Source organism: Capsella rubella, unplaced genomic scaffold (genome assembly GCF_000375325.1).
Source record: "Capsella rubella cultivar Monte Gargano unplaced genomic scaffold, Caprub1_0 scaffold_1, whole genome shotgun sequence".
NCBI classification, from domain to species: Eukaryota; Viridiplantae; Streptophyta; class Magnoliopsida; order Brassicales; family Brassicaceae; genus Capsella; species Capsella rubella.
In genome coordinates this window covers 10,524,097-10,535,652 of record NW_006238923.1, presented here as the reverse complement: position 1 = coordinate 10,535,652, position 11,556 = coordinate 10,524,097, and the positions used below count along the sequence as shown (strand labels likewise).

The 11,556-nt window shown below is 40.3% G+C and overlaps 4 protein-coding genes across 4 annotated transcripts; 3 read left to right on the top strand and 1 right to left on the bottom strand.

Annotated features, from left to right (window-relative positions):
• Window positions 1-113: 113 nt before the first annotated feature.
• LOC17900634 (F-box protein At1g30790) lies at window positions 114-2,202 on the top strand. The gene is made up of 2 exons (XM_023790079.1): window positions 114-732; window positions 802-2,202. The coding sequence occupies exons 1-2, from the start codon at window positions 354-356 to the stop codon at window positions 1,968-1,970; spliced, it is 1,548 nt and encodes a 515-aa protein (XP_023645847.1). The 5' UTR covers window positions 114-353; the 3' UTR covers window positions 1,971-2,202.
• Window positions 2,203-2,449: 247 nt separating this feature from the next.
• On the top strand, window positions 2,450-7,187 carry LOC17899166 (30-kDa cleavage and polyadenylation specificity factor 30). Its single transcript, XM_006306932.2, has 7 exons — window positions 2,450-2,881; window positions 3,156-3,509; window positions 4,887-5,049; window positions 5,205-5,315; window positions 5,625-5,693; window positions 5,970-6,056; window positions 6,250-7,187. The coding sequence occupies exons 1-7, from the start codon at window positions 2,517-2,519 to the stop codon at window positions 6,994-6,996; spliced, it is 1,896 nt and encodes a 631-aa protein (XP_006306994.1). The 5' UTR covers window positions 2,450-2,516; the 3' UTR covers window positions 6,997-7,187.
• A 256-nt stretch (window positions 7,188-7,443) lies between these two features.
• LOC17897169 lies at window positions 7,444-9,648 on the bottom strand. The gene has a single exon (XM_006303592.1). The coding sequence runs from the start codon at window positions 9,646-9,648 to the stop codon at window positions 7,444-7,446; it is 2,205 nt and encodes a 734-aa protein (XP_006303654.1).
• Window positions 9,649-9,887: 239 nt separating this feature from the next.
• LOC17896829 (F-box protein At1g30790) lies at window positions 9,888-11,054 on the top strand. The gene has a single exon (XM_006304585.1). It carries the CDS (start codon window positions 9,888-9,890, stop codon window positions 11,052-11,054), a length of 1,167 nt encoding a protein of 388 aa, XP_006304647.1.
• The last annotated feature ends 502 nt before the right edge of the window (window positions 11,055-11,556 follow it).

Sequence of the window (11,556 nt, the reverse complement as noted above, 5' to 3'; positions counted from 1 at the left end):
AAAAAAAAAAACTTTCTTTTTAAAAAATCCCCAAAATTAATTTATTTTTGCTATAAACGTCCCAAGTAGTGTGGTCTATATTCAACAATACATTGCTGGTTAGTTGTGTGTGACTTGTGAGAGAAAAAAAATTAATTATACACTGTATATGAACGTGGTCTGTTTATAATACAGATTTGGGTGTGTATAATTAATTTTCTTAAATTACCGGTTTTAGTAAACCGATGAACCGAGCCTGAGTCGTTGTATATGAACGTCAGAAACCTCAAAACCCCTCCGATTGATATCTCTCTCTTTGTTCGTCTCTTCAAATCCCTAAAATTGAAACCTTAAGACTTAGAGCATCGTTAACAATGGAGGACGCTGATGGACTCAGCTTCGATTTCAAAGGCGGTCTCGATTCCGGACCTGTTCAGCCCACCGCTTCTTCAGTCCCGGTTGTTCTGCCTGAAAACTCTTCCTCCGCCGCTGTTAATGTAGCACCAAACTACGATCATTCCGCCGCGACTGTGGTTGGAGCTGGGAAGGGACGAAGTTTCCGGCAGACTGTCTATAGAAATTGGCTCCGATGTCTGTGTGTGAAATACAGAGACGATGAGAAGGATAGGTGCTGCAGCAGCTCAAGTAAGTTTGATTCGATCCCTCTTCAATCCAAGGAGCGAGATCGTAACACTGAGAAAGCCACAAGCTCAAGTAATTTGGATTCGATCCCTCTTCAAGCCAAGGAGCGAGATCGTAACACTGAGAAAGCCACAAGCTCAAGTAATTTGGATTCGATCCCTCTTCAAGCCAAGGAGCGAGATTGTAACACTGAGAAAGCAACAAGCTCAAGTAAGATAGATCCGCTTCCTCTTGACCTAGAGATTGAGATACTGACTAGATTGCCGGCGAAGGCTCTTTTGAAGTTCCGATGCGTGTCAAAGATCTGGTCCTCCATCATCCAAAGCCAGACTTTCGTCGATTCCTTCTTCTCCATGTCCTCTATGACGCAATCGCGGTTTATAATCGCTTTCACTAATTTTGGTAGATCAGTCCAGAGTCAGGACAAACGTTTGTTTATCTTCTCGTCTTCACACGAGGGAAGGGAATCTTCATCTTTGGCTACCACTCTCCATATGACAATACCTTCCGTGACCATGTATAGCAACTCTGCCACCGTCTGTGCTTCCGTCCATGGCTTCCTGGGGATTACTGCGCATAATCCGTTCATTATATGTAACCCTATCACAGGGAAACTCACTAACATACCAGGGTCACGCACTTCCTTGGGATACGATCCTGTTGGTGATCAATTCAAAGCATTGACCTTGGTGTCTGATACTTACCGGGCACATGATTTTCTAGTGCACGAGGTTTTAACACATGGAGGAGGAGGAGAATCTTCATGGAGACGCAATCAGGTTAACTCCCCGCCTTATAAAAGTCTAACTAAAGCAATATGCATCAATGGTTTTGTGTATTTTGGTGCTTGGACCCCCACTCGAGATGAGAATCCTGTGATTGTGACTTTTGATGTTAGATTTGAGAGTATAAGTTTTATCAGAGCGCCTTTGGATGTTGTGTATTGGGAGGGTGAATCAATATTGATAGAATACAAAGGTAAGTTAGCTTCCATTGTAAAAGAGCCCTTCCATCCTCTTACGAGTTTTGATTTATGGATCCTAGAGGATGTGGATAGACATCTTTGGTCCAAGCAAACATTTAAGCTTCCCTTCTCTTTAGGATTGGGTACGACGATGACTTGCCCGGGAATCAACAAAGCGGGTGAATTCATTTTTGCCCTTAAAAATCTACCGCGGGATGTTCAACCCTACTACATTTTCTACTACAATGTAGATAGAAATGACATGAGAAAAGTTATGCTCAAAGGAATTGCAGACGATGAAGAGTTTAGGCGCCGATATAGAATTTCAGATGCATGTTGCGTCCACATCTCACCCAACCACGTTGAAAGTATTGCCTCTTTGTGATAATAATGGGGTTTTATGTATACTTCTCGAAGAACAAGCGCTTGAAAAAGTCTAAGCGTTGTCTATTCTTTCAAGATTTTTCTCTAAAGGAGATGTTACTTGGCCCTCGCTGTTCCGTCTTGATTGCAATTTAAAAATTCTTGTTACTTTGTGATAATGGGTTTTATGTAATTCTTGAAGGATTTATATGTAAGAGCTTGGATTCTTATTAATGATCATTTGCAGTTGCTGACAGGTATAGTTTTATTTCGAGTATTTTTGTTTCTTGTCCATTATAGATTAGGCTCCGGTTTTAGTTTCACATCAGATTGAGATAAATAATTAAACCAAATGCATAACACACTTTTTATATAAAAAAGTAGCTACCTGTTCGATAAACCGTCAAAATTACCGGTTCAATCTGATATAACCGATGAACCGAGCCTGATTCGTTAAACCTTATTTATTAACATCAGAAAGCTCAAAATCCTCCGATCGATCTCTCCTCTCTCTCTGTTCGTTTCTTCAAAGCCCTAGGAAAATTGAAGCCTTCGAGCATCGTTAACAATGGAGGATGCTGATGGACTCAGCTTCGATTTCGAAGGCGGTCTTGATTCCGGACCTGTTCAGTCCTCCGCTTCAGTCCCGGTTGCTCCGCCTGATAACTCTTCCTCCGCCGCTGTTAACGTAGCACCGAGCTACGATCATTCTGCCGCGACGGTCGCTGGAGCTGGTAGAGGACGAAGTTTCCGACAGACTGTTTGCAGACACTGGCTTCGTGGTCTGTGTATGAAAGGTGACGCCTGTGGATTTCTCCACCAGTATGACAAAGCTCGTATGCCGATCTGCCGGTTTTTCCGGTTATACGGTGAATGCCGTGAGCAGGATTGTGTGTATAAGCATACCAATGAAGACATCAAAGAATGCAATATGTATGTACAATAGAGTATCACTTGCCTCTTTTCTTACTTTCAAATTCTCTCTCTTTTTGTTTTTTTCCTTTTTCAGTAGAACATGGAACTGCTTATTGATTGATATAAGGGTTTTAGTAAATTGCTGAACTTGGTGCTAAAGGGATTCAACAATTGTATGTTATCGTTATGAAGTCTCAGAGATTCTACATTATGCAATGATTGAGATTGTGTTAATTCTTTGTTTGGTTAGCTTTTGTACTTACAGATGGAGTGTTGCGATTATATTTTGCAGGTACAAGCTGGGATTTTGTCCCAATGGTCCTGATTGTCGATACAGGCATGCAAAGCTTCCTGGACCTCCACCTCCAGTTGAGGAAGTTCTTCAGAAGATACAACAATTGACATCATACAATTTTGGGCCAAATAGGTTCTATCAACCACGGAATGTTGCTCCACAGCTACAAGATAAACCTCTGGGGCAAGTTCCGGCGCAAGGCCAGCCACAAGAACCAGGTAACTTGCAGCAGCAGCAACAACAACAACAACAACCTCAGCAATCACAACACCAGGTCAGCCAGACACAGATACCAAACCCTGCTGACCAAACAAACAGATCATCTCATCCTTTGCCTCAGGGGGTAAATAGGTTTGTTCAGAGTCCCAAGGTTTTTAATTGGGTTATGTAAATTATGTTTCTGTATATCTATCAAGACGGTTGTTATTAACCCATTATTGAACCATGGTTTCTTATGAGAGATTTGATCACTTTTAAATGTAACTGGTTACTTGCAGTTCAGAATTTTTTTAACTTTATATATATATACATATTGAACTTCATGTTTCATTACTACCCTTGATTTTAGGATTCTTTTTCTTTGATAGTTAGGTAAATGTCAGGTAGTACATTTTACCCCAATTGTTAACAAAACAAAAAATTGACACATATTTAGCTTGCGGGCTGGTTTTGCACTCTGATTAATCTTTACGGATTATTAGTCTCCTCTTTCCATCAGGTACCCTTCTTCACTGAGCAAATTTGGGAGATAGGCTTTGCAAATGGTGGTATACATGTATTTGCTAATACTGTATTGTATTTTATAGTTGATTATAGTCTTTAGAGTTTTGTGTCATAAAGAAGCATACCTGAATTATTTTGTTACTTTAAAATTACTATATTATAGCACCAGTTTGGTTAGTCCTCTGCTCAACTGCCTATTCGCGAGTGGTTTTGAGGACTTCTGAGACCCTAAGACTCATGTTTTCTCTTAGCAGTATATAATGTTTATGATGTGAGCCGTTTTGATACTGTTAAAAAAGAGGTTCCAGACTGTTTAGGTTTGTCTTTATTTCCTGTATTATGACAGTTTGTGCTTGCTGCTTGCGTCATATAGTTAGCATTCTTTTCAACATAGATGTACGTTCAGCTTTCTATTTTCATGAGCGTGGCACTTATGACCTTTAGATTGTCTTTAATTAGTATACGACTTATATCTCTTTTACCAACAGTCTCAGTTATTAACCTTTCCTACCATCTTGATAACGATTGTGCTTGCATTTCTGTAAATTATATGCTAATATCTCGTCATTGCTAACCGGCCTAGGGCGTGGACTTTGTGTGTTCGCATATCTGAAATTTCATATTGCTAGCGGTTTTCCTTTCTAGTACGCATAGAGATATGGCTAGATTGCAGATGATTTTGCCGGTCTTTATGATTACAGTTTGTTATCTTATTGGCCTCCAAGGGTTGCTTTTTGACTAAAACCTAATCTTTCAGATATTGGTAAGGGAATTTGTAATTCATGTAGCTATATCTTCTGAAATCACATACAGTGTATATCATTATCTGAAGAAGGATGGAATTCTTTAAACGTTGTCTAGGATTTTGGCTTTGTCTTATAGTTTGATGTAATTGTTGTATGTTTGATTTTATGCATCACATTGACTGTGTATATCTATGCCTCATGCTATATTCTTACTCGTCCTCGGTCATCCCTAATGTAATTTAGGATCTTGGTTTTTCAGGTATTTTGTAGTCAAAAGTTGCAATCGAGAAAATTTTGAATTATCTGTGCAACAAGGAGTATGGGCTACACAAAGGAGCAATGAAGCTAAACTTAATGAAGCTTTTGATTCTGTGGAAAACGTGATCTTGATATTTTCTGTCAACCGGACCCGGCATTTCCAGGTAGTTAACTGGGTTAAGCATTAGCTACCATAAGGCTTATTATGTTGGTATATCAGTTTTCTTATTCATCTGTACCAATGCTTGCCTTTCTGTAGTTTTCTTCTTCATAGGATCGTATATTTCCATATAACTTTGTTTCACATATGATGCTATAGGGCTGTGCTAAGATGACATCAAGAATTGGTGGTTACATTGGTGGAGGAAATTGGAAACATGAACATGGAACTGCGCAGTATGGCAGGAACTTTTCAGTTAAATGGTTAAAGGTATACTGTGTGAATAAGCTTTCCCTTTAATTAATAATCTTTTCGCTAATTCGGGATTTATTTTAAGCTATATGGTCTTGCGCCTCTGGTGCTATATTATAAACGGTAGTTCTCAGGCTTACTATCACTGTACCTTTTTACACTACCAACCTCAACACACCGTATCCCACTTTTTTATATCTCTGGTATCAATTCTGCGATGTTAAAAATGAGCTCTGGCTGAATGTTACTGACAAGTAAAGAGAATGCTTGTCATAATTCATGCAGTAACATGAACTTAATGAGTGATTGTAATTCTTACCATTGTAGTTGTGCGAACTATCCTTCCACAAAACTCGGAATTTGAGGAATCCTTACAACGAAAACTTACCTGTGAAGGTATGTGGAACTTCTCACTATGTTTTTAATACGCTGCTCTAGTTTGTCTCCTGTTTGGGGTTTACTAATATACTTCGCAAAGACCTAACGTGCACGACTACTTGTGTTGATATAACTTGCATGGTTACTCATATATTTTGCGAGACAATAGAAGTTACTACTGATACAGTGATTAACTTTTAACTAATGGTCGTTGTGTAGTGTTTTAAGTTTTTGTAAAGTATTTGCCTGTAACCTAGTCACTTTCATCTTACTCTTTTGGTTCAATGACCGTAGATAAGCAGAGACTGTCAGGAGTTAGAGCCTTCCATTGGTGAACAGCTGGCTTCTTTGCTTTATCTTGAACCAGATAGTGAGCTTATGGTATATACTCTCCCACTCTCTCTCTTTCTTGTTTTACCTTGTTCTCCATGGTTCTTATGAGTATAATATATAATACACTGAAGAACTGAGATCCATATGCTCTTTCAGTGATGACTTAGGTTCCTTCTAGGATTTGTTTTCATTCTATTACTTCATCGTGGATTGTTGATTTTCGTTTTTCCATGAATCCAAGGCAATCTCCATAGCTGCAGAAGCGAAACGAGAAGAGGAAAAAGCAAAGGGTGTAACTCCAGAGAGCAGGGCGGTGAATCCAGACATTGTGCCATTTGAAGATAACGAAGAAGAGGAAGAGGAAGAAGATGAAAGTGAGGAGGAAGAAGAGATCATGGTGGGGGGTCCTCAAGGCAGAGGAAGAGGAAGAGGAATGATGTGGCCTCCTCAAATGCCTCTAGGACGGGGAATCAGACCTATGCCCGGGATAGGAGGTTTCCCTCTCGGGGTGATGGGCCCTGGTGATGCTTTTCCCTATGGGCCTGGTGGCTATAACGGTATGCCAGATCCATTTGGTATGGGTCCACGACCCTTTGGACCGTATGGACCGAGGTTCGGTGGTGATTTCAGAGGACAAGTACCCGGAATGATGTTTCCTGGTAGGCCTCCGCAACAGTTTCCACATGGCGGTTATGGTATGATGGGAGGCGGAGGACGTGGCCCACATATGGGAAACGGTCCTCGAGGAGGCCGACCGATGTATTATCCACCGGCAACATCATCAGCACGTCCTGGCCCCACCAACCGGAAAACACCAGAGAGAAGCGATGAGAGAGGAGTGGGGGTGGATCAACAAAATCAGGATGCATCACATGACATGGAGCAGTTCGAGGTTGGAAACAGTGTAAGAAACGAAGAGAGTGAAAGTGAAGAAGAAGACGAAGCTCCAAGACGATCAAGACATGGAGAAGGAAAGAAGCGTCGGTGAGAGAGAGACGTACACAAGCTAAAGATTGTCTTCCAAAGTTTGCTTCTCTCCGCCACCTCTATTTTTGTATCAAACATATTAGTACCCACCCTTACATTAGTGGCATATTGTTCGCGTTTTTAAAGATATTTTGTATTATCAGACAAGAGTTGATTGATAATACAACAACAACAACATCTTTAGTACTATTACTTTTAAAGGTTTATGCCACTGACTAGACTTTGGAAAAAAAAAACAGAAGACCAAATAAATAGTCTTCAACAGTACATAAACAACACAAGCACATATTAGTTTTGCTAGTCTATGATTTTTGGACTGATATTGTAAAACAGTTTATCACTGAAAGAAAAGTGAAAACGTAAACAACAATATTAAACCATAAACCAAGCCCAAAATGAAATTTAAACAGCCAAGAGATGAGTAGGTTCGACAGCAGCACAAATGAAATTATGTTTGACAAAGCAATAATAATAATGTTTCTGTGGGAACGATTCTAATGTTCTTATATGCTTTATAATTAGCAAAACAAAATTCCTCCAAAGCCTCAAAGATGGGAACCAAACACTCTAGCAAACTCATCGATACGGCGTCGTTTAACTCTCTTATCATTCTCTCATGCTTCTCTGTTTCTTGCGTCACACTCTCTCTCAGAGACAACAACTCCGGTCCAAGCGTCATGTTCGCCGCCAGACCAGAGTCATTTGCCGGAAAAACAACCGCTCTTCCCAAAATCTCCTCCAGTTCTTTCGTCTGCCTCTCCAACTCCTTAGACAATCTCTCTGTTCTCGTCCTCTGTTTTTCTTCCTCTACTTGCTTAAACCCTAACCCTCGAAACCTCAATATCATTTCTTCAACAGCACTCAGCACTTTAACCTCATCAACATTCTCAATCTCTCTCAACCACTCGCTGCAAATCTTAAATATCTCAGGAGCCTCGGCCTCGGTCTCCGTTTCATCATCCTCCATGATGTTTCTGTTAAGCCACTCGTTTAAGAGCTTAACAAAACCTCTTTGTGCATCGATGTAACCTTTCAAAGATTCTCTGTACTTTCCAATCTGTTCTTCGACCTTCTGTGTTGCTTTCCTCGAGCTCGATCCCTTTTCAACAATGTGAACACAGCTATTGCTTCTAGCCATCACTTGAAACTGCTTGTGGTGACATTTCGCCAAGAATCTCCACATCTTTTTGAATCCGTTGATGATCTCAGTCACCTGACACGAAAGCTCTTCGTCTCTTATCTTATGAATTCTCATAGAAATCGATTCAACTGCTCTGACCGAAACATTAATCTTGGATAAATGGAATTTAACAACAGTTTCAGCCTTGTAAAGCTCGCTCGATTCTGCTCCGTTGTTATCAAGATTCTGAAGAATCATGTACGCTTTGTCATAAGAAACCCTAAGCTTTTCTTCAACTGTAACTTCTGCGTGAAGCTTCTTTTCCCACATATAAAGCTTCTCTAATGTCATGGAGAGTGAAACAGCTAGATCATCTAAGCGAAAACGGCGCCTTAACAGCAAATCTCGATTCGAGTTCCCCGAACTACCAAGTACCTTTGAAGCAAATCCCTTAACTTGAGATCCTAAAGGTTGATGATGGACAACTTTGCTTACTTCAAGCAACTCAGAAACTTCAGTATTACTCACAGCTTTCTCGCATATACCATTGATCTTTTCTACTACATTCCTAAGATCAGTCAATCCCGAGCAAGATGATTCCGTAAAAGAAGAAGAAGTAGACTCATACGCTTCATCACAAACTTCCTCATCTAAACTTGCCACTCTTTCAGTAACATTCTCTGGAGTGTTCACTGTCTCACCCGCACAAGTTTCATTAGAATCATCAACCTCACCTGAAGCTTGACCATTACAAGTAGTTACTTCATCAACATCTATCTTATCAATTCCACAAGCAACATAAGAGCTTTCTTTAGCATTCTTCTTCTTCTTCTTATTCTTCTTTTGATTCTTCCTTATAAGACTATCATGATCACTGTCAGGTTCCAAATCAGGAATCCCTTCTCTCTCTCTAATTTCTCTAAACCCATCGCTCTCAACCTCATCATCTCTTCGAACCGGTTGGATGAAATCCCAATCCTGTACTTTGGGACCGTACAAACCAAATATATCATGATCTAGGTAAGGGTTCTGTTCAACAGAAGAAACGTTTTGCAAACCTTCCTTCTCATCTTCAGCTGGATCACTCACCAACTTTTCCCCCTCAGACCCTAAACCTTCGTTTGATTTCTCCATACCCTCTTGTCCATTGTTACTTGAACAACAAGTTCCGTCACCAAACACGTTTTGCCCCTGATTCTGATCATCATTACTGTTGCTCACAGAAACTGGTTGAGACTGATCACATACGAAAACAGAATCTGAATCCGACTCCGTGTCTGAACATGATCCAGAACAAACCAGATCGCTACTTGAGGAATCATCATCATCATCAGAATATGGAATCACAACCAAATCCTTGTGCACAAAGTGATTAAGAGCTTTGGTGAAATCTAAAAGAGATTTGAAGTAAAGAAGATGAGATCTAGCTAAGTGATACCTAGCATCTCTTGCTGCTTTGATCAGTTCTTTCCTCTCCTTACAAAGACTCAACAATGGAGTATTATTATCTCCCTTGGACGCCACAATACCCATTAATCAAATTAACCTCGCTCTCGAAATCGTGGAATATAACGACGAGATCCCTTCCCTATTTATTTATTATTTATAGTGGAAAATAAAAGGAAAAGAAAAAAAAGGGAATTGAAAGCTCAAAGCAAACGGCGGGGATTTAAAACCTAGTTTTGTTGTTGTTGTTGTCTCTCTTAAAAGGTTTGCTTCCTTGATCGACATTTCTCTCCTCTGCTCAGAAATACCTTTGGTAGGCGCCAGCCATGAAACGCGAGAAGAGTGAGGTAGATCACATCCCTCTTGACCTAGAGGAAGCTATACTCACTAGATTGCCTGCCAAGTCTCTTATGAAATTCCTATGCGTGTCAAAGATGTGGTCTTCCACCATCAGAAGCCAAAGGTTTGTCAATTCTTACTTCGCTATGTCCTCCACTATGGGATCGCGGTTTACGATCAGTTTCGACTGCGGTTCACGAGGCAAGATCGATGACGCGCGTATGTTCATCTTCTCATCTTCCTACGAATGTGAGAGATCTTCTTCTTTGGCGACCACTCTCCGTATGACAATACCTTCTGTGATCTTGTCTCGCGGCGCGGTCTGTCGTTCTGTCCATGGCTTAATCGGGTGTGTAATGAGTGGTCCGTTCCTTGTCTGTAACCCCAGCACCAACAAATTCACTCGCCTACCATCCACCGGACCATGCACATCCTGGGGATACGATCCTGTTGGAGATCAATTCAAAACGTTGACCAATGTGTCTTATCCTAATCAGCCTCCTGATCATCTAATGCACGAGGTCATAAGACTTGGAGGAGGAGGAGGAGGACTAGAACCTTCTTCATCATGGACAAGCTATAGATTTGCCTCCCCGCCTTATATGGCTGTTACAAAATCAATATGCATCAATGGTTTCGTGTATTATGCTGCTTGGACCCCAACCCGAACTACAAATCCGGTGATTGTGTGTTTTGATGTAAGATCTGAGAGGCTAAGTTGCATCAAAGCGCCTAGGCCTGTTGTTTGGTGGGAGGGTGATTCAATATTGATAGAATACAAAGGCAAGTTAGCTTCCATTGCAAGACATCCTTATTCTGATTTCTCTACTTTTGATTTATGGATACTAGAAGATGTCAAGACACACGATTGGTCCAAGCAGACGTTTGAGCTTCCCTTTTCTTTGGGGCTGGCTAGGCATATCACTTCCCCGGGTACCAACAGCCTTGGTGAAATCATTTTTGCACCAACACTCCTGTCGTATGATGTTGAACCATTTTACATTTATTACTACAATGTAGAAAGAAAAGACATGAGAAGAGTTAGGCTCTTAGGAATTGCTGATGATGAAGAGTTTAGGCGACGATACGGAATCGGAGGGCAGTGTTACGTCTTAATCTCACCCCAACACGTCGAAAGTATTGCCTCTCTATAATTTGTTATGTTTTATCTATTTCTTCTAAGGATCTTTTTATTGCTAGAGCTTTAACAACAACCTCAGTTTTTTTTTTTAAATAAAATTTTAAGTGTTGGCTTTTCTCAACACCAAGCAAACTGGTTTGTTGGCTTTATATTTTGAAGTGTTTTTGTTTGTGATTGTAGTATATATTGAACACACAAACTCTTATTACTTGCTATGTATTGTAATATTATGCACAAGATTTTGGCAAGTGTATCTCTTGGACGATGGTGGTGAAGTAAGTAAATAAGACTACCTAAAACGTTATTTCAAACTAAAATGGCTTCACCTTAAATCTTGGACGATGGCGATGAGGTAAATCAAATTGAAGACAAAGATGAAGCCATTTTACAACAGACTATGGTTGTTTTTCCAAAGCTTTCCTTGGCCTTTAAAACCGTTTGTTTTCAGACAACAGTCGGCAGAAAATAGAGAATCTTGTGGTTTAAGAAGGAGGCTTTGAAAAGAAAACCGACCA